At 39.2% G+C, this 21,855-nt stretch overlaps 2 protein-coding genes across 2 annotated transcripts in view; one reads left to right on the top strand and one right to left on the bottom strand.

The window, feature by feature from the left end:
- LOC133608830 (transmembrane protein 266-like) overlaps positions 1-21,855 on the bottom strand; it is a 140,616-nt gene that overhangs the window by 80,884 nt on the left and 37,877 nt on the right. The window contains exon 3 of the mRNA XM_061964401.2: positions 4,666-4,857. Coding sequence (XP_061820385.2) covers positions 4,666-4,857 — 192 coding nt within the window. The remainder of the gene's footprint in view (positions 1-4,665; positions 4,858-21,855) is intronic.
- LOC140678872 (general transcription factor II-I repeat domain-containing protein 2B-like) overlaps positions 13,648-21,855 on the top strand; it is a 41,876-nt gene continuing 33,668 nt past the window's right edge. Inside the window, 3 exon segments of the mRNA XM_072913395.1 lie at positions 13,648-13,703; positions 13,746-13,935; positions 14,223-14,291. Of these exon segments, the coding sequence (XP_072769496.1) occupies positions 13,648-13,703; positions 13,746-13,935; positions 14,223-14,291 (315 nt within the window).

Genomic DNA, 21,855 nt, shown 5'->3' with positions numbered 1-21,855 from the left:
GGTGAAGGAAAAATAGAACATTAATAGAAGATAAAACATCGTAAAAGCTAAATAAAAGTGAAAAGGTAAGTAAAAGGTAAATTGAAGGTAAAATAACGTCAATTAAAGATAGAATAAGGTAAATAAAATATAAAAGAAGGCAAATTAAAGGTAAACTAAGGTAAAACATGTTAAACAGAAGGCTTATAGAAGAAAAATAAAAGTTAAAAGTAGGTAAATAAAGTAAATACAAGGTATACAGGGTAAATAGCTGGTAAGAGAAGGTAAATAAAAAGTAAAATAAGGTAAAATGAAGGTAAATAGAAGATTAAGGAAAGTAAAAAGGTAAATAGAACATTAAGATTGAAGGTAAAACACGGTTAAGGTTAAAAAAATAACTCAAAGAGTTTACTAAGTAAAGTTAAGTTAAAGTACCACTGATTGTTACACACACACTAGGTGTGGCGAAATTATTCTCTGCATTTGACCCATCACCCTTGATCACCCCCTGGGAAGTGAGGGTAGCAGTGGGCAGCAGCGGTGGCCGCGCCCGGGAATCATTTTTGGTGATTTAACCCCCAATTCCAACCCTTGATGCTGAGTGCCAAGCAGGGAGGTAATGGGTCCCATTTTTATAGTCTTTGGTATGACTCGGCCAGTTCATCTCATTCATTTCATTATGTGAATTAGAATTGATTTAACTGTTTATTGAGAACTTTATTATTCATTATTTTTGGGGATTTAAATTGTGTACAAATTGAAAACAGGAAGTGAACAAATGTATTTGTAATTGCTATGAAATGGAAAAAGGGTAGGATTAAATAAACGGCTCCTTCCTGCTCTTTTTGGACATGTTGAAATAAGAAACTGGAAATATGTACTGTACCATATTGTTACTGGATGCATGTTCAAAATAAACTTAAACCATAAACCATGGCCAGCAGAACATTTGCATTTCAAATGTTCAAAATACACATCAAGGCTATAAAGTGTGTTTTAGCCGATTACTCAATTTAAATCAAACAAACTAATCAATAGATTATTCCATAACTAAAATAATCAATAGCTGCAGAACTACTTATGTTTAATACACAACCTTTGACTAGTGACAATCTTCAGTATATGAGGACGCAGGACAATCACCCCTGAAAAGATTTTCAAGTCAGACCACTGGTCATTTGCTTACTAAAATGTGGTTTAATTAAAAAATGTAGTTGAATAACCCGGTTTTAAGGTCATCTAATTTAAAATGAAATCATATGTTCATTAACCACTACCAATTTAGTCGATTGTGTGGAATTGAGTGTCGATTGATTGCTTTGAAGCAATGCCAACTACTATGAAAACAGGAGTTCAGAACACTTAGTGAGATTAAAAATGAAATATATTGGTTGTCAATGATGTTGCTGGTGTTTTTACAATCACGCACACAAAATTGAACTTTCCAAATATTGGTGATGTAACCCAGTTTTGACCCCTACCTGACTTTTAAGTGGTGCTTATTTATGAAACATTGCCTTGTAGGTGTTTTACTGGTTGAGCTACAATAGGAAATGCTGCATGCATAATTCAACATTGTACACACATTTGCGTTTCCCTCCAGCATTCCCCGGGACAAGAAAATAGACTGTAGCACACACCGAGACAAGGAGGAAAGCACAATCACAGATTACAAAGCATTACAAAGCATTGCGCCATAATGAATATGGCTGCAAATAAACACCTATTGTTGTTAGACACGGAGTGAGGTTGAATGAGTGTCAGCATTTGCCAACTGCGCCGCTGTGAAATGGTCGCTTTCTGGCCGTACGAGCAGCCTCAATGGCATAGTTGGATTGGCTTCCTTGTAATGTACTGCACGAGTCCATTGGATCCCGTGCAACAGCTTATGGTGTTTATAAGCATCCTGGTGGGAGCCCATGCTAGCTGGGATGGAGTCACAGGTGCAGGGCATAATGGAAAGACAGGAGCGTAGGCAGGTTGGAAAGCAATCTGTGACTAATCAAAAGGAGAGCTGTGACGTGACCTCGTATCCATATGGCAGACAAAAATAGCAGCGTCACAACATAACAGTCCATTTTACACAAGCCCATCTGTATCCCTACAACCTAATGTACTTACAATACAATACTTGAACAAAAGCTTCAGCTGAAATGTGCCTCTAATGTCACACAAAACTTAAGAGTTTGAACCGAGACCAAAAGCATAACTCACAAAACAGGATGACTTCTTTGTGTTTTGCTTTTTCATTGACTTTTCGTGTTTTGTGGCTTGTTCCAAAAGAGGAAGAACATAAGAAGAGAAGAATATACACAATACCCAGCAGGCACAAGACATTAAAACAACATTGAGAACTTGTTGAATTAGGTCCTGACGTTGATCAACTCAAACATGACGTTGAAACAAGATGCTTTTTGACAATGTTTAATCAATGTTGGGTTCTGATGTTGATTTGACCATAGAAAATTGGTCATTTCCCAACCAATATTCTACAACACAAAGACAACCTTGAAACAACATGCTTTTTGACATTGTTCATTCAATGTCAAGTTGTGACGTTGATTTGGCCATTGAAATTTGGTCAGCGTTTGCAAACTACAAAATTGCGTGTACCAGTGACGTGCGGTGAGGTTGATGGCTGGTGAGGCACTGACTTCATCACAGTCAGAGTTACAAACATATGAACCCTAAAGAGTATCTTATTCACCATTTGATTGGCAGCAGTTAACGGGTTATGTTTAAAAGCTCATACCAGCATTCTTCCCTGCTTGGCACTCAGCATCAAGGGTTGGAATTGGGGGTTAAATCAGTGCTGCCCACTGCTCCCCTCACCTCCCAGGGGGTGATCAAAGGATGGGTCAAATGCAGAGGACAAATTTCACCACACCTAGTGTGTGTGTGACAATCATTGGTACTTTAACTTAACTTTAACTTTACACATACAAACTGTAGCACACAAAAAAGCACATTTAATAAAAAAAAACGTTATTATGGTCTTACCTTTACTTATAAGTGCGGGAACAGTGGTGTTCGTGTTGGAGGAGTTGTGAATGAATGAAATATGAAATCCGTGCTGCAGTCTGTAGGTGTACCTAATGTTGTGTCCCTGCAGTCGTTCACGGCTCCTCCGGCGCGAGCAATGTTGTTTTTGCACTTTTTGGCTTCCTGTTAAGTGACTTTTTTTGGGTGGATTCGGTCTTGCACGTGGAGGGTTTGGGTGTGGGCTTTGGTTTGTGTGGCGTTCCCGTCGGGGGGTGCAGTCTGCGGCGGAGGTGCATTAACCGGCACCAGGAGGCGGGATTACGCGAGCCTCACACAGTGCGTCTTCGCAGCAGTTTTATGATTGCTCAGCACAAGAAATACGTTACACACATACAGTTGTTGACAAAATACACTGTACATTATATACCTCAGCTAACTAAACTATGGAAATGTATAATATAGTTCATATAGCAATACGGTCTCACTGCACATCAGGCCAGCAGTTAGCCGAGTCCGCAATCCATGGTGAGGCACAATTGAGTGACGTGCCTCAACTGGCTGCTGATCACCGCACCGTCTCTTCTCAGTATTTGAACGGCAAATGTGAAAATTCAGCGATTTTGAATAAAAATCATCTAAAACTGGTGAAGTTAAATGGAAAATAACTTAATAGTATAATCACTGGATACATATAACAATTTAATTAATTTTTTTTCTTTTTACATTTTTTTTCTTTCCATGACGGCAGGTGAGGCGGGGCCTCACCTGCCTCTAGTGACCGCACGTCACTGGCGTGTACTATTAGTGGGCGTGCTGCGTGTGGTCTACTAAGACTGCACATACAATTGAAAAGTGGTGCAGACCGCCTTATTTAAATGAGATTTATGCGTACTGGCATTATGTGCATTAATCGTTCAACAGCCCTTGTATTCACTTGTTTTTTATGATATCTAAATATGCTAAATCAGACTTAAACTTTAAACTTTTGGATTTGTTTAAAAGGGGTACTGCTGGCATTGTGTGCCTCTACATTAATGTTATTGTGCTTTTCAACCTGTGTGTGATGTCGTTGAACTAACAGCAAACATCTAAAATATGTACCACCTTTTCTGCAAAATAAAATCGCAATCTTTAGACAAACAACAGAAACTATTTTTAGCACGCTGATGTGCTGCAGGGAGGCTGTGGCCCATCACGACTGCAGCACAGTATGATCCAATTGCAGGAAAATGCTTATTGAAATACGTATTTTCATAAATGTATTTTCATTTAAAAAAACACCAGCAGACACCAAAAAGCATCAATTCAATTAGTTTTAATCAGGCCCTTAAGTCATCAAGCAGCTACAAAATTATAAAATAATATTGCTGAATAGAGTATTGTAAATATTTTTATTTTTGAAAGTCCAAACATGTTGACACACATACGTGGACGGAGGATTGTCTGTCCATTGTCTGTCTTTGCAGCACAAGAACCTCTTTTCTCACAGCTGTGTGCGTACTATCCGTGCATATACTTTTCAGAAGAATTAAATAAAGACGCATAGTAGCACTCCCAGAACAGTGATAAATCACTATTGCACGTGCTGAATGATTATATTTGCATCTCCTCCACCCAGTATTGTAGGAGTTGTGATGCATATACAGATCATGAAGACAGACATTCTAAATGGATCACCACAGAAAGTAAACTCTTTGCACTCACCCTTCTCTGGTTTCATCCTCATCTGCGTTGGACAGGAGCTGCGAGCCGGCCAGTGAGAGGTCCAATGCTGCGAGTGGAAGATCTCGATAGCCGAAACTCACTAGCTGGACCGGAGGAGCCAAGCAGTGGTTCTCATCATCTACCTGCTGAGAGATGACTTCCAAGTCGGACAGAGCTCCAGCTTCCACGTCCCTTGTTGGATGAAATCATAAGAATAGAGTCCGATCAGTTTATTAGTTTACAACAAAATAATTTGAAAACTCATGGAACGCCAAGCTATACAGTTCCAATGTAGCACTTCAGGGGGCATTGAAAGGTATAACAAAATAATTTGAAACTACTACTTGACATACATACTGACATAGTAAATAATAAGATGACAAACTAAAAAACAGACAAAAAGGTAAATGTGCATACTAACTAAAAATGTATTAACTGACTAACAGACAGACTGACAAACTGACTGATTAAAGAACTAAGTAGGCTCCAGCGCCCCCCGCGACCCCGAAGGGAATAAGCGGTAAAAATGGATGGATGGATGGATGGTAACAAACTCATCAATGAACTGGAAAACTACCTTAGAAACTAACTGACCAACAGAAAAACTGACAAATACTGACTGATGACTAACTGATGATAAAAGAGACATACTATCTAAACAATTGATCAAAAAACTAATACATGAAATAACTAGCTGACAAACAAACTAACTGAGGTTCTAACAAAGAGTTAAACTGGAAACAATATCCAAAATGCTAGCAAACAGAATAAATAACCAGTTGACTAAGAAAATAACTCACAAAAAAGTATACTCTAAAAACAAATTCACAAACTGAGGAACTGACTAACTGCTCAACTAATCAAGCTAAGTGAAAAACTGAGCAACGAGAAATGTATTTTGCCCACATGACAAACTAACTAAAAAAACTAACCAAAAAAATTAGGAACTGACGACCCAACTAACAAACGAACTGACCAACCTACTTACAACTCACAAAACAAATAACTAAATATTGTCCACATAAACAAACTGACAAACCAAATGACACTAACACTTATCTGTTATTCGACTGACAAACTGCCAATTAGTGGAAAACTGACTAACAAATGATTTAAATAGCTAACTGACGAGCCAAGTCTCACACTAATAAACATAAAAATCTAAGAAACTCAGGGCTAGTTCACTGACTAACTAACCAACAGATGAAGTGGTCAACTAACTAATCAAATAAATGACAGAATAACCATCAAACAGACACATTTGAATCATAACTGAACAACTGACAAACAAACGGACAGTAACAGACGCACTAATTGAATGAAGAACTACCTAACTCATAGCAACAGATAAAATAAGACATTGTCAAACAAAAATGAACTGACAAGCCAATTCTGCACCAATGAAACCTACAACCATAATAATAAACATATTGTTACATTTATACAGTTACAAACCCTGATGTCTGGTTCTCAGTAGATTGTTCAGGTTCCTAATGAAGTGCCCAATGAATGTACATGAAAGGTGCTGCCAAGACAAAGCAAATAATATCTTACTAGCAAAAAAAGCAGTGCAGATGAAAAGACTTTAATTATTCAGCCGGGCAACATGAAGAACACATTCTTATTCACTGAGGTGCCCTAAGGGCATCGACGCAGGGTCATCGAGGGTCTCGCACACAACACCCACTCTGCACCGTGAAGCAAGTGAACGCTCACACAGCTTAGCACCACCAGAGAAGTCGGCGGTCTGACGTTGCATCGCTCGAAGGGACTGTAATAACTGGGGCGTGTCTTGCTGGAAGTGCAGCACTTGCATACATCTGTGACCACCACTTTAAAGCATCCTGAAGCAGAGCACTGTCTTTACAATACAGGTAACTGGACTGTAGGCAATAATAGCACTTTAAGAAGTGTGAAAGTTTTATATATATATATATATATATATATATATATATATATATATATATATATATATGTATATATATATATATATATATATATATATATATATATATATATATTTATATATATATATATTTATATTTATATATATATATATATGTATATATATATATATATATATATATATATATATATATATATATATATAATAGGGCTGTCAAAGTTAATGCGATAATAACGTGTTAACTATAAATTTCAATAACAGCACTCATTTTTTTAACGAGCGATTAACGCACACCTGTCCATTTTGACCCACGGGGAGTGCCGTAGCGGGGGGAACTTGGCTGTAGTTCACTTGTTATTCATGAGGCACAAGTGAGCAGAAATGGACAAATGAAAGTCATCTACCTTATGGAAATATCAGGTTCAAGGTGTTCTCCCGACAAGAAAGGACTCTTTTTCGCTGTGAGAAGAGGCGACATTGCTGCAGCAAACGCCTGCTGCGTGCATAGTTCAGGTGGGTGGTGCCTCACTTCCGTGTTCAGATTACGGTTAAGGTGCAGTAATAACATAACATTTAGATTGTTACTGTCACTGATTAAGTAAGACGACATAAAAGTTCAACAGAAATGAAAGATAGTCAGCAGGAGGTCGGAAGGAGACCTTTATTTTGCAGTCGATCCGACATTAAAACATGTCAGGACACTTTCACAAACCAATCACGTTTCCAGCTTCAAAATAAAAGCTAAGCTATACATCCTGTTTAACTACATTTAAAAAATAAAAATGTTTAATACTACGATCATGCTTTGTCAAAAGGGATGGGCACCGAATCCGATACTTTTTTTTGGCACCGACCGAAACCAGCCGATTCACGTAAGATCCAGCGTTGCCATGTGCATTCGGTGCCTGGGTTGCGCGTGATGTCACGTCCGTTTGAATTAGCACTTGCGGAAGCACCTGGTTAAACACATGATTTTTCTCATGACTGAAGAGTGCAGCCAAGTTAGATGTACGGCTGCAACTCCTGCATTTGGCACCTTTAGCGACTCGGCTGCAGCCATCAACACGGGGAAGAAATGGCGTTAACATTAGGTAACAATAACAGCGACATCATCATCCTCTACGTCTGCTCCAGGTAAAAAGGCTTCTGTATAAGAATACATTAAGTTTGCATTTTAACTATCAATAGTTATCATAATTAGCTCGGTTCCTAGAACTGTACTTTGTAATGTTAATATAAAGTTTTTGCTTCACTTTCATTTGTAGTTTAATATGTTTGAAAAAAAAATTCTGGCTGGCTAAAATATTGTGTAAATTCTTTTATAACATGTTCTGGTGAAGTCCTCAATTACAAAAATGATTAGCAGGCTGAATATTACATTTGATTAATTAATAAAGAAGGTTAAAACATTGCCATGCAGCAATATGAAGACCATTAACTTGTACAACATGTAATGTACAGAATATCAGAAGCATTTATTCAGGTAGAAATATCACAGATTACAGCTGGGATAGGCTCCAGCCCCCCGTGACCCCAAAAAGGACAAGCGGTAGAAATTGGATGGGTGGATATTACAAAAACATCTTTGACAATGAAAGCATGATCATAACAATCAACGTTTTGTTATTTATAAGTGAAACTCTTATCTAAACATGGAAGTGTAGCTCCTCCTCTGAATGCAGGGTGCTCCTAAAGCAGGAATAGAAATTCTGTATTTCTACAAAATACAAAATCTAACAAGACACAAACACAGAGTAGGCATTTTTTTAAATTACCATTAAATCATGTTTTTGTTTTTTGTGTTGAGCTTTTTAAAAAAGCATACTGTTTAAAAGACATTTGTTTAAAGCAAATTAATTGTCCGTTCATGGTGTTAAAACTTGAAAATTATTTGTCTAGGCTACACCTATTAATGATGAAAAATGTAATATATCTGTGATTATTTTTGCGTTAATTACTAACAAATGTGATTAATCGCAATTACATATTTTAATCGTTTGACAACCCAAATATATATACATATACATATATATATATATATATATATAAACACATATATATATATATATATATATATATATATATATATATATATATATATATATATATATATATATATATATATATTAGGGCTGGGCGATATATCGATGTACTCGATATATCGCGGGTTTGTCTCTGTGCAATATAGAAAATGACTATATCGTGATATTCGAGTATACGTTCTCACGCAGTTGCTTTTAGCTGAAGGCATTACACTACAGGCTCTTCTCACTCTTTCTAGTCTCTCCTTCTCACAGAGACTTAAACAAGCGCACCTTCTTACATACGTCACATACGCATACGCCCTCGCGCAGCAGAGAGGTAGCAGCATGGCTAAAGTTAGCTGAGGTGCGAGTGGTAATACGAGAGAAAGAAGGTGCGAATCTGGTAACAAATAAAGGAAGAATTAACTCCTAAGAAAAACAGCATGTGGTCCATCGTCTGGCGGTGGTTTGGCTTCAAGTGGGAATATGTCGAAGAGACAACCATAATTTGTCAAGTGTGGGACGAAAGCGTTGCTACAAAAAGTAGCATTACTGCTAATATGTAGCATCATTTAAAAAGTCACCCGCTCGAGAATGAAGAGTGCTTACTCCGCACGTCAACATCTCCGTTCGGTGCCACACCAACAAAATGCAGAGGCAACCATTTACACATCAACACCGTACGAAAAAATCAGTCCACTACATAAGGAGATAACGTCCGCAGGAACCTACCACATAGCGAAGGACGTACACAATTTGATTTCCTATTATGCAGCTAATTTTTATTTGACAGTTATTGAAATATCTTGTGTGACATCATGCACAGAAGTGCACTTTATTTGTTTTAAACTATTGTAGTGGTGTTCTGTACAAAAAGTGCACTTTAATTTAGTGTTGTTTTGATATGTCATCTTAGCGACATCATGCACAAAAGTGCACTCATAGCTTGTTTTAAAATGTCTCTGACAATCTTGCCCTTTCTGTTTTGAAATGACATGAATGTTTGTGCCACTGCTTAATAACTGTTTAATAAATACAGTTTTGGTCAATTGACTTAGTTGTGATTTCCCTCTCTGCATGAAAGTTTAAAATGAGCATTTATTAATGCAGTATGAAGAAGAATGTTTTAATGTAGACACATAGAATCATCATACTGCTGTGATTATATGCATCAAGTGTTCATTCAAGGCTAAGGCAAAATATCGAGATATATATCGTGTATCGCGATATGGCCTAAAAATATCGAGATATTAAAAAAAGGCCATATCCCCCAGCCCTAATATATATATATACACATATGTGTATATTTACACAAAAGCTAATACAATTCATATATATATATATAAATATCCATCCATCCATTTTCTACCACTTGTCTCTTTCGGGGTCACGGGTGGTGCTGGAGCCTATCTCAGCTGCATTCGAGCAGAAGGTGGGGTACACCCTGGACAAGTCGCCACCTCATATACATATATAATATATACCTGCATATATATATATACATATACTGTATATATATATTCTGAATAGTATGAGTTTTTAAAATTTTCAACAAATTATTTACAGGTTTTTTTGTATGATATGTTCAGGTATATTCAACTGTCAGTTCGAGGGCCAAATCTGGCCGGTAGATGATGTTAGACTGGCCTATGAGTACTCAGGAGAGACTAACATATTTTTTTTACAGCACATTCCCAAAAACAGCAGAGTGATTATATTATGTTTGATTTCTTTGTTTTGTTTTTGTAGTAGGTTTTTTTTTTTAAATGCTCCTGTCAAATTAAAAAGTGTTTTTCAGTAGGTGTTTAAAAGCAGTAGAGAACTCCTGTCTAAAGAAAAGTGAACAAATTCCCCAACCACTGTACCGTAGTGGTACAGGTAATCCACGCCTATTCGCAGTTCAGCATTTGTGCAGTTATTTTCTGTGCTTGTTTTCTTAATGGTAACTTAAATAGAAAATGATTTTGATTGTGCTATTTGGGGAGGGGAAAGCGTGTGGGTGCTATTAATCCAGCAGAGTACACTGTCTTACATATAAATTCACATTTTCCTGCAGGAATATCCTTTGACAAGACGTGATGTTGCATAACTGCATGTTTTGGCAGTATATAACTGTATATTGTATGCCTGTTATTGTTTGTAAATGTGTAAAACTGAATTCACTGTCTTTAATAACTATGACAGGCATATGGGGTTTCAAATGTTTGGCAGGGGGGTCTTCAAACGCTCTATTGTACATTAGTATCCCATGAGAGAGATCATCAGGTGTGTGGCGTTTTCCACGGAAAATTATCCAGTTTCACCTAATCGGTCCAAAAATGTATATTTGAATTTACTAAATATAATGTTTATTTTAGTCATAAATCCATTCCTATTAGTATATCTACTTTGCCAGACCCGGAGTAATAAGACAAGATCATCATTATTCCAGAATATATTTACTTTTTGTATGTAATATAACGATTCTGTAATAAAATATGTGCCTTGGCTCAATAAAAGGTTAGGAAACGCTCACAGGATCTTTGACTCAGATTTTTCCAGTAGGTCCTTACAAACTGCCTGTATCCAAATATCTTTGACTAAACCTCGGGCTTCTGTTTTATTTTATAACTTTATGACTGCATCACCTTTGCCATTGAAAAATATAAAAGTGTTCTTCTTCTTGCGTATGAGGCAGCTGTGCAGATTGATTCAGGCGTTGCAGCCAGCTCACTGTGTCAGGTATGGGTTAAGCAGGTCAAGGAGTGTGTCCTCAGGTGGGCGTAGGGTGGGGCACTCGTGGAGTACCGGTATGTGGTGTGCAGTCTGCTCTGTGTGGCCACATATGCAGGCTGCCGATTGGCGCGGCCCCGAGCGGTACATGACGGAGTTGAAGCGACCGACTCCAGTTCGTAGCCGATTTAGAGTTACCCATTCTCAGCGAGGCAGGTTTGCACCTGGTGGCAATGATGTGTTAGGGCATACTGTAAATTGAGTGGGCCGTGGGCTCTCCTGCCAGCCAGTTCTCCATCTGTCAAGGATGTTGACATTGGAGCCCCAAAGAGTTGCTGCATGGCGGGAAAAAGGGCGGCGAGAGGGCAGGCGTTGGTGGTCAAGTTGAGAGTTCTGAACAAGGTTGTGTAGAGCAGTGTTTTTCACCCTTTTTAGAACCAAGGCACATTTTTTGCGTTGAAAAAATCCGGAGGCACACCACCAGCAGAAATCATTAAAAAACGAAACTCAGTTGACAGTAAAAACTCATTGTCGCAATTGTTGAATATGACTTGAAACCATAACCAAGCATGCATCAATATAGCTCTTGTCTCAAAGTAGGCGTACTGTCACGACCTGTCACATCACGCAGTTGTTTGCTGTTTTCCTGTGTGTAGTGTTTTAGTTCTTGTCTTGCGCTCCTATTTTGGTGGCTTTTTTCTCTTTTTTTGGTATTTTCCTGTAGCAATTTCATGTCTTCCTTTGAGCGATATTTCCCGCATCTACTTTGTTTTAGCAATCAAGACTATTTCAGTTGTTTTTAATCCTTTTTTGTGGGGACATTGTTGATTGTCATGTCATGTTCGGATGTCCATTGTGGACGCCGTCTTTGCTCCACAGTAAGTCTTTGCTGCTGTCCAGCATTCTGTTTTTGTTTAGTCCGTTTTGTCAGTTTTAGTTTCGTTCTGCATAGCCTTCCCTAAGCTTCAATGCCTTTTCTTAGGGGCACTCACCTTTTGTTTATTTTTGGTTTAAGCATTAGATACCTTATTACCTGCACGCTGCCTCCCGCTGTTTCCGACATCTACAAAGCAATTAGCTACCGGCTGCCACCTACTGATATGGAAGAGTATTACACGGTTACTCTGCCGAGCTCTAGACAGCACAGACACTCAACAATGGCACATTATTTGCGGACTATAATTACTGGTTTGCAAAAAATATTTTTAACCCAATTAGGTGAAATGACATAATCTCCCACGGCACACCAGACTGTATGTCACGGCACACTAGTGTGCCGCGGCACAGTGGTTGAAAAACACTGGTGTAGAGTAAGGCCTTGTTCACCAGTCTCTGTGAGTAGTCTTCCCTGCGAAGAGTCACAGGTGCAATGCTGGCTAACACTGGCAGGAAATCAGATGGGGTGGGTTGTAGGCAGTAAGTAAGTCATTGAGTGATGTGTCCAGTTTTTTAGTGTGTACACTTCGGAACCATGCTGGAGCGGCATATTGTTAATTTACTTTTAGTGTTTGGTTACTTTGTTTTGTAACACTTCTGTTATAATGTAATACACATTTATTTTTCTGTTGTTTTAGTTGTGGGCAATACTGCGAGTTTGTGTATTGATTCAATACCAAGTAGCTAAAGGGGCAGTTTCTGATCACACTAATAATAATACTTAAAATGTTCAATATGAATTATACATTTTTCATCAGAATTATAGTCAGACAAAAAAGAAAAAGGATGGCAGTGTACCAATATCAAAAAACTATTAACAAGCAAAACCTACTATAACATTTGATTTAAACCCTCTAGTGTTTTTAATTGTCCAGAGACTTACTTCCTGAGTTTGTGAACAATAACAAAAACAATTTTGTGATAACAAAAAATATTGATATAATCACTGTATTATCAACTGTATTATGGCAGGCTTTGTAATGCAAAAATGCATGGAGATTGGTATTTGACAGGAATTCATTTTTATATAAGAACATACAGAACTTAAACAGTGACACCACTCATGGTGACCAACTAAGAATACTGCAATGCATGTTGGGAGCTTTACCCCAACACGTTATACAGCCTTGACCTAACTGGTTAGCTGTCCACAGCAACCCATGTACCTATCACAAAGTCCTTGAGGTGTTGGGGAAGCTACCGCTGCTGTCAAGCTTGTTTAGGAGGCCCCGCAGTAGTTTCCAGTGGCACAGTGCGGGCCCAGGGGCAGGTCGCCTGCCCCAACCTCAACCACCAAAGGAGCCAGAGGTTCTCTGCTCAGGGACTGCATAAGCTTCAGGCACATTTGGTGAAATAGTCCATGGCTACCAGAATCTAGTGGTTACCCTGTTCCGTGGTCGGAAAATGGCACAGGATGTCAACTGCGACAAACTCCATGGGGGCCCTTACCTGTTACTGTTGTAAGGGGGCATGCGAATGCCGATTTGGCCCCTGTTTTGCAGTACATACGTTAAACAGATGAACGCAGAGCTCCACATCCTGGCGGCACCCTGGCCAGTAGAACCAGGACCAGAGGCTGTGAAGAGTCTTGGTAACCCCAAAGTGGCCTGCCGGCACCATGCCAAGAACCAACTGGAGAACTCTGAAACACAGCTAGCGGGGCAACAGAAGCTGGAGAGACACCAGGAGAATGTCACTACCACCTCTAGGGTTTTGCCAGCGGAAATGTATAAGGCCGCCATGGCTGAGGAAAATAGACCACTGAGAGTGCAGGGCTTTGGTCTGAGTGTCTAAGGCCGAAACTTCTGGCCATACTATGTCCTCGGGGTTGAGGGTCATGGGTTACAGAGTCATCGACTGAGGTTACCCGTAAAGCTGCTACCACAGTCGCTGAGAGTACCTACAATCCTCCCTCTCCCAGGGGCGTCTGCATTGACATGAATTGCCTGGTGTCAAATTTCAATGTTGTAATATTGTAGTGTCTCCAGCCACCGCACCAGCTGCCCTTCAGGTTCTTTAAAGATGAAGAACCAGCTGAGGGATGCATGGTCAGCCCGCAGTAGGAAACTCTGCCTGTAGAGATATGGTCGGAAGTGGTGTAGCATTGGAGCTGCCATCTTGCATCCCACTTCTGACATCAATGTGATGAGCTCGAACTTTGTGATGCAAGAATGCACAGAAATGTGCATTTCAGATGAACTCTATTGGTTTAAGACGAGACAGAACTTAGGTAAAAGTGACACCACCTTGTGTCACTTGGTGCCAAACTAAGAAGACTGCAATGCATGCTGGGAGCTTCACCCCAACACGTTATAGTATACTGAAACTATAGTTGGTAGCGTTATTGTCAATATGTGACTCGATCCAACTACCCCTGTTTACATGAAAGAACTGTAGCTCTGCGGTTAGCATGGCTTCTCGTATCCTCCTACAAATTGTAGATTAGCATGTTTATCTATTCTTGGTCCTTCAGTGATAATGCTACTTGGAAAAAACATACTTTATTTGCCATCTGGAGGCTAGGAATAGTGACTTAGAAGCAGTGTCACACTGTAAAGTGACGTTAGCCCGCTTGCGAGGGCACTACATTGAATTAATGATGCGCTTATTCGCTTGTCGATGTAAAATTTGCGGGAATCAGCTTTAATGTGTCATCAATATGCATTATCACAATATGACGATAGCATTAAAGGTCTGTCATCAGCAAAATGTATATAATTTATATAGTCCTACTCCTTTTCGAACATGTTGAATAGGGAAACTGGAATAAACTCAAACTCAAACTCTATGTCTCTGCTGGTTGCATCCATGGTTGCATCAACAGCCAATTGGACACAATCGACAATATTCTTGATGATCAACTATTATTCCTTTCTTTGACAATACCCATGCTTTATTCTTGATGCAGCTCCGTATAGTACATGAGAGGACCAGTTTTCTTTGCAACATGGATACATGCGTTGTGCATCTACTTCAACCAACCACTGCCATACATATGTAACATAATAAGCTACACAGTTGAAGGCCAAATATCCCACAGTTGTGCAAAAACTGGGCCTCAGTTGAGCACGAAGGTGGAAACAAAAGCAAAGAGCGGCCGCAGACTGACTCTGTGTGTGTGTATGCATATGTGTTTGCGTGTGTGTGTGTGTGTGTGAGTGTGTGTGTGTGTGTGTGTGTGTGTGTGTGTGTGTGTGTGTGTGTGTGTGTGTGTGTGTGTGTGTGTGTGTGTGTGTATTTTTAGACCAAAGCAGATGCTGGTGTATCAAGTCTGTCGTGACGTCATTGCCTCTCCCTTTGTCAGATGAGTGGATCCCCACTCGCCTTCAAACGTCAAAGGAAGTCAGGCGAGGGGCGGGGGACTAAAGACGGAGAGAGGGGGTATGTCAGGGGTTATGCAACAAGCTCAGGGGGACAACAAACAAAAAAGAGAGCGAGAGAAAGCAGTGAGCAGTAAAAGAGGGCAAATTGTGACGGAACAGAGAGGGAGGACTGCTGCATGTGAGAAGTGGAGGTAATAAATGAAGAGGAGGGAGCGAGAGATTGGAAAGAGGAAAGATGGATGGGAGAGGAGAGGTGATGAGCAACCATAAAAATTCACATTCTGTTGCAGTCAGCCTTTTAAAGATTTGCTTAGGCCGTGAATGTGTCTGCAATATTTTAAAATCTATACAGAAAAATATAATTATACGTAAACATAAATCAATGTATTTGTATCCTCCATTTCTAAAGTTCTCCCACTTGCTTCACTTTATTTCCAATCTATTATTTCCCTCATTCTCTCCCCGTTTTTCCTCCTTTTGACGAGGGGCTTCAAATTGTGGTGACACAGCGCACTGAGTGACCTGAAACATTCAGAAGAGAGACACGCAAGTCTGACAGACGGACGCACCTTTAGGAAATGACACAAATGCAGGTATACACACAAGCAGGGTTTATGAAAACATACAGCGATCAACGCTGAATGGCTTTTGATTTCAATCAAAAGGACCTCAACTCTTCAAGGTCGTCATAATCTCTGGCAGTAAGTGTTGAGTAGTGAGGAAGCCTGCTTTTGTAGCGCGTTTGACGAAAAGTTGCACACTGGATTAGCAAAAAACATGCTATTTGGATATAAATTGCTTAAAATAATCCTGGTGACTATATATTTATGATTCTTATAACCATGATGAAATGATGGAAAGATTTACCATTTTTATGAAGGGTGGCCAGCTATTAAGCAAAGCAATGTCCACACGAACACGGATAGTTTCACATATCCGGGATTAAAACGATCTCCATCCACACAAGTGTAATTTCAAAATTGTCTCTGTCTACACACAAACGCATACACCTGCTGTCATGCACATTTTATCCAATCAGAAGCCTGGAAAGGCACCCACAGTTGACTTGGTAGCATTTCACCTTTGTTATTTTAATATTTATTATGATATACTAGACCAGGGGTAGGGAACCTATGGCTCTAGAGCCAGATGTGGCTCTTTTGATGACTGCATCAGGCTCTCAGATAAATCTTCGCTGACATTGCTTAACACGATAAGTAATTAATAATTCCGCTGGTAATCACAGTGTTAAAAATAACGTTCAAATTATAACCATTCTCATACATTTTAATCCATCCATCCGTTTTCTATCGCACCTGTTCAAGAAGTCGAATTAATGGTAAGAAGTATTTTATTTATTATTGGTTAGCTTCAGAATAACAATGTTATTAAAAAGAATAAGAGACTTATTATATTCTAAAAATGTTGGTCTTACTTAAAAATGTACGCAATTAGTTGTTTTCAGTGTTAAAAAATATTATATGGCTCTCACGGAAATACATTTTAAAATATTTGGCTTTCATGGCTCTCTCAGCCAAAAAGGTTCCCGACCCCTGTACTAGACATACAATGAAATATACATTATCTTTAAAACCAGCCTGCACTTACACAGACCCCTGAGGACATTAGGAATCTTTCTTTTTTAGTGTTTAAAGCGTGCATACGCACGCACCTGTGCTGCTGAAACCCAACACTTGTGGAATTGTAACATTTTTAATCAGTAACATGGTGATATATTAAATGTGTAGTGAAGTGTACATTATTTCTAAAATCAGCGCACACTAACAAGGAGCCAAGGAAACCTCTTGAATGTTTAAGTGCCTAATGCTTACGGATGTGCTTGTGCCGCTGCAAAATTATTGTGGAATTATAACATTTATTTATCAATATAGTGATACGTTACATGTGCAATGAAGTCTACATTATCTTTAACATCAGTGCACACTAACAAGGAGCAAAATACATTGTTATTTTAGTCGCTCTCAATGATATGTCGTTCAATAAAGATTAAAACATGGTATAAATATCGCACCTTTAATATGTCACAAAGCAAAAAGTCTTGCTTGTCAAAATTGTCCTATCAGCTGAAGGTCAAAGAGCGGTCGTAAACAATAAAGCTGACTGGGATTGACGCAGACCGAAATGTTGCAAAGCCCGTTTAGATGTGTCTTTTTTATCAATGTAGAGAGAAAATAGTAGCATGTTTACGTTCAAACATACAGTAAGTATTCTTATAGTGTGTCCAAAGCCAGCAAAGCAGTGTTGTTGAGCTTTGGAAATGACCGCACACAACCGTGACGTCTGCAGATGAGTCCAAGTCTCCGTTTGAGCCGTGTACACGCATACACAGAGCGGAGAGTTTTGGAACTCTTCACTTTGGCCAGCGTTTGCAAAAGTCTGGATTTTTAAGGACACAAGAATGTGTTTGCGTGTGGACAAAAGGCCCAAATACAGAGATAAGTACGCGTTTATTTGTGTTCGTGTGGACATGGCCTTATTTTGCTCACTTGAATCATGGCAGACAAGCTACACTCAACAATTGTAAACATACTAAACATACTTAGAATGTATTGCGGTTAGTTTTTTTAAATAAATTAATTAATATAGTCAACAAAATTTGTCAAATAAAAAATGCTATGTTTCCAACTATGCGCAACCGCCGGAAGAAGGATAGAATTGTCTTTATGCAACATGTCTGCCGTGTTCATGGATGTTGGGTTGATTAAAAGATTACCGTAACCTAAAATTTGAAGTATAGTGCAAAATCCACAACCCAACCTGCCATATATATATATATATATATATATATATATATATATGTATATATACACGCATATATATAAATACGGTCGTGGTCAAAAGTTTACATACACTTGTAAAGAACATAATGTCATGGCTGTCTTGAGTTTCCAATAATTTCTACAACTCTTATTTTTTGTGATAGAGTGACTGGAGCACATACTTATTGGTTACAAAAAACATTCATGAAGTTTGGTTCTTTTATGAATTTATTATGGGTCTACTGAAAATGTGACCAAATCTGCTGGGTCAAAAGTTAAAGTTAAAGTACCAATAATTGTCACACACACACACGAGGTGTGGCAAAATTATTCCCTGCATTTGACCCATCACCCTTGATCACCCCCTAGGAGGTGAGGGGAGCAGTGGGCAGCAGCGGTGGCCGCGCCCGGGAATAATTTTTGGTGATTTAACCCCCAATTCCAACCCTTGATGCTGAGTGCCAACCCCGGCCGGTATGACCCGGCCGGTGTTTGAACTCACAACCTACCGATCTCAGGGCGGACACCCTAAGTATACATACAGCAACATACATTATCAATTTTGGTGATGTAGAAAAGTTACAATCAAATCAAATTAGCTTCATGGCATGGCCTCTTAACTTCATGTGAGTGATTACGATTGACGACACCTGTTGACTTCTCTGAGCCCATTTAGATAGGGATCATGTGATGCAGTCATTAGACTCGGTTACAAACGCGGCAATGGGAAAGTCAAAGGAACTCAGCACAGATCTGAAAAAATGAATCATTGACTTGAACAAGTCAGGAAAGTCACATGGAGCCATTTCAAAGCAGCTTAAGGTCCCAAGAGCAACTGTGCAGACAATTGTTCGTAAGTATAAAGTGCATGGCACAGTTTTGTCACTGCCACGATTAGGAAGAAAACCTGCTGCTGAAAATTGGTCAGGATAATCAAGAGTCAACCGAGAACCACCAAAAGGCAGGTCTGCAATGAATCAGTGTCCACAGTCAAGCGTGTTTTGCATCGCCATGGACTGAGAGCTACCAGGCAAAAAGGAAGCCCTTGCTCCAGAAGCGACACCTTAAGGCTCGTCTAAAGTTTACTGCTGATCACATGGACAAAGATAAAACCTTCTGGAGAAAAGTTCTGTGGTCAGATGAAACAAAAATTGAGCTGTTTGGCCACAATACCCAGCAATATGTTTGGAGGAGAAAAGGTGAGCCCTTTAATCCTAGGAACACCATTCCTACCGTCAAGCATGGTGGTGGTAGTATTATGCTCTAGGCCTGTTTTGCTGCCAATGGAACTGGTGCTTTACAGAGAGTAAATGGGACAATGAAAAATGAGGATTACCTCCAAATTCTTCAGGACCTAAAATCATCAGCCCGGAGGTTGGGTCCTGGGCGCAGTTGGGCGTTCCAACAGGACAATGACCCCAAACACACATCAAAAGTGGTAAAGGAATGACTAAATCAGGCTAGAATTAAGGTTTTAGAATGGCCTTCCCAAAGTCCTGACTTAAACCCCATTGAGAACATGTGGACAATGCTGAAGAAACAAGTCCATGTCAGAAAACAAACAAATTTAGCTGAACTGCACCAATTTTGTCAAGAGGAGTGGTCAAAAATTCAACCAGAAGCTTGTGGATGGCTACCAAAAGCGCCTTATTGCAGTAAAACTTGCCAAGGGACATGTAAACAAATATTAACATTGCTGTATGTATACTTTTGACCCAGCAGATTTGGTCACATTTTCAGTAGACCCATAATAAAACCATTAAAAAAAAAACTTCATGAATGTTTTTTGTGACAAACAAGTATGTGCTCCAATCACTCTATCACAAAAAATAAGAGTTGTAGAAATTATTGGAAACTCAAGACAGTCATGACATTATGTTCTTTACAAGTGTATGTGAAATTTTGACCACGACTGTATATAGTCAAGGTTTCTGTGGTTTATCTGCTATACAATGTTAAATATCGGGGTAGAGCGGAATATACGTTAAGTCAGAAAAAAACACAGAATCTATTTCCCTGCTCTTCAGAGAAATCCCCTGAAGAAAGCCTGCGAAACAGGCTTGTATGGATGAAATAGGCTCTGTGTTTTTTCCTGACCTAACATATACGTGTATATATATATATATATATATATATATATATATATATATATATATATATATATATATATATATTATATTGTATTATTATATTATAATATTATTATTATAATATATATATTAGAGATGTCCGATAATGGCTTTTTGCCGATATCCGATATTCCGATATTGTCCAACTCGTAATTACCGATTCCGATATCAACCGATACCGATATACAGTATACAGTTGTGGAATTAACACATTATTATGCCTAATTTTGTTGTGATGCCCCGCTGGATGCATTAAACAATGTAACAAGGTTTTCCAAAATAAGAGAACAACTTTAACTCAAGTTATGGAAAAAAGTGCCAACATGGCACTGCCATATGTATTATTGAAGTCACAAAGTGCATTATTTTTTTTAATATGCCTCAAAACAGCAGCTTGGAATTGGGGACATGATCTCACTGAGATAATCCTGATACCCACTACAACTATGGGAAATACTATACTTTGACTTTCACAAAGTGCATTATTTTTTATTTTTCTTAAACATGCCTCAAAACAACAGCTACAAAAACAATGAAGGCACACAGCTTCAGTCCAGAGTATACTAGAGTAATAAAGTAAACAATAACATAGTCCTCCTTTAGTGCAACACTGCCTGGTATAATGTATAACAGGAAATTATAAACTGGGCTCAATTTGCCCTGCTCTAACGTATTTGTATGAGTAACACAAATGTGCTGCAAGCTAGTGGTGAGTGCTTGAAGTGGCCTACCAGTCAGTCAGAGCTTCTGAAATGCTGCGTTGAGACAGGGCACCTCCGCTCACTGCAAGCTGCAAAGTGTGCGCCATGCAGGGCAGACTAGCCACACCAAACTCTGTCGTAGCTTTTGCCATACTGTGTGCGTTGTCCCTGACCACAACGTGGGCTTTCGCCCTGGGGTGTTTTTTGTTGTATTGTTTGTTTTTTCTCGGCGGAGTCTTTAAGCGACAACTGTGTGGTACTACTTTTTTTCTGTGTTTGCTTTTCATCCATCTTCCGCTTGTATTCATCGTGTACCTCCTTATGATTCTTGAAGAGGTGGGAGATCAAATTGCTCGTATTAAAGGAAGACGTCTTGGTTCCTCCTCGCATAACCAACTTTTTGCAGTCATTGCAAATTGCCAGTTTTTTATCCGTCAGACACACTTTAAAATAATCCCAAACCATAGACATGGTGTTGTTAGTCAGCCACCGAGGGAGCTCGCTTGTTAGCCACGGCTACAGCACCGGCAACAACACACTCTTGTTGTTGTTATGCTATGCTCGTGGCGGTTTGATGAGGTCATCAAGAGTCGCCAGTAAACTTCTCATGCTGCAGTCGTGCTGCAACTCCTGTGTTGTGTGTGGGAGAGGAGCGAGGGGAGAGGGGAGGGGCTGCTGA

Source organism: Nerophis lumbriciformis, linkage group LG06 (genome assembly GCF_033978685.3).
Source record: "Nerophis lumbriciformis linkage group LG06, RoL_Nlum_v2.1, whole genome shotgun sequence".
NCBI lineage: Eukaryota > Metazoa > Chordata > Actinopteri > Syngnathiformes > Syngnathidae > Nerophis > Nerophis lumbriciformis.
This window is presented reverse-complemented; position numbering and strand designations above follow the sequence as displayed.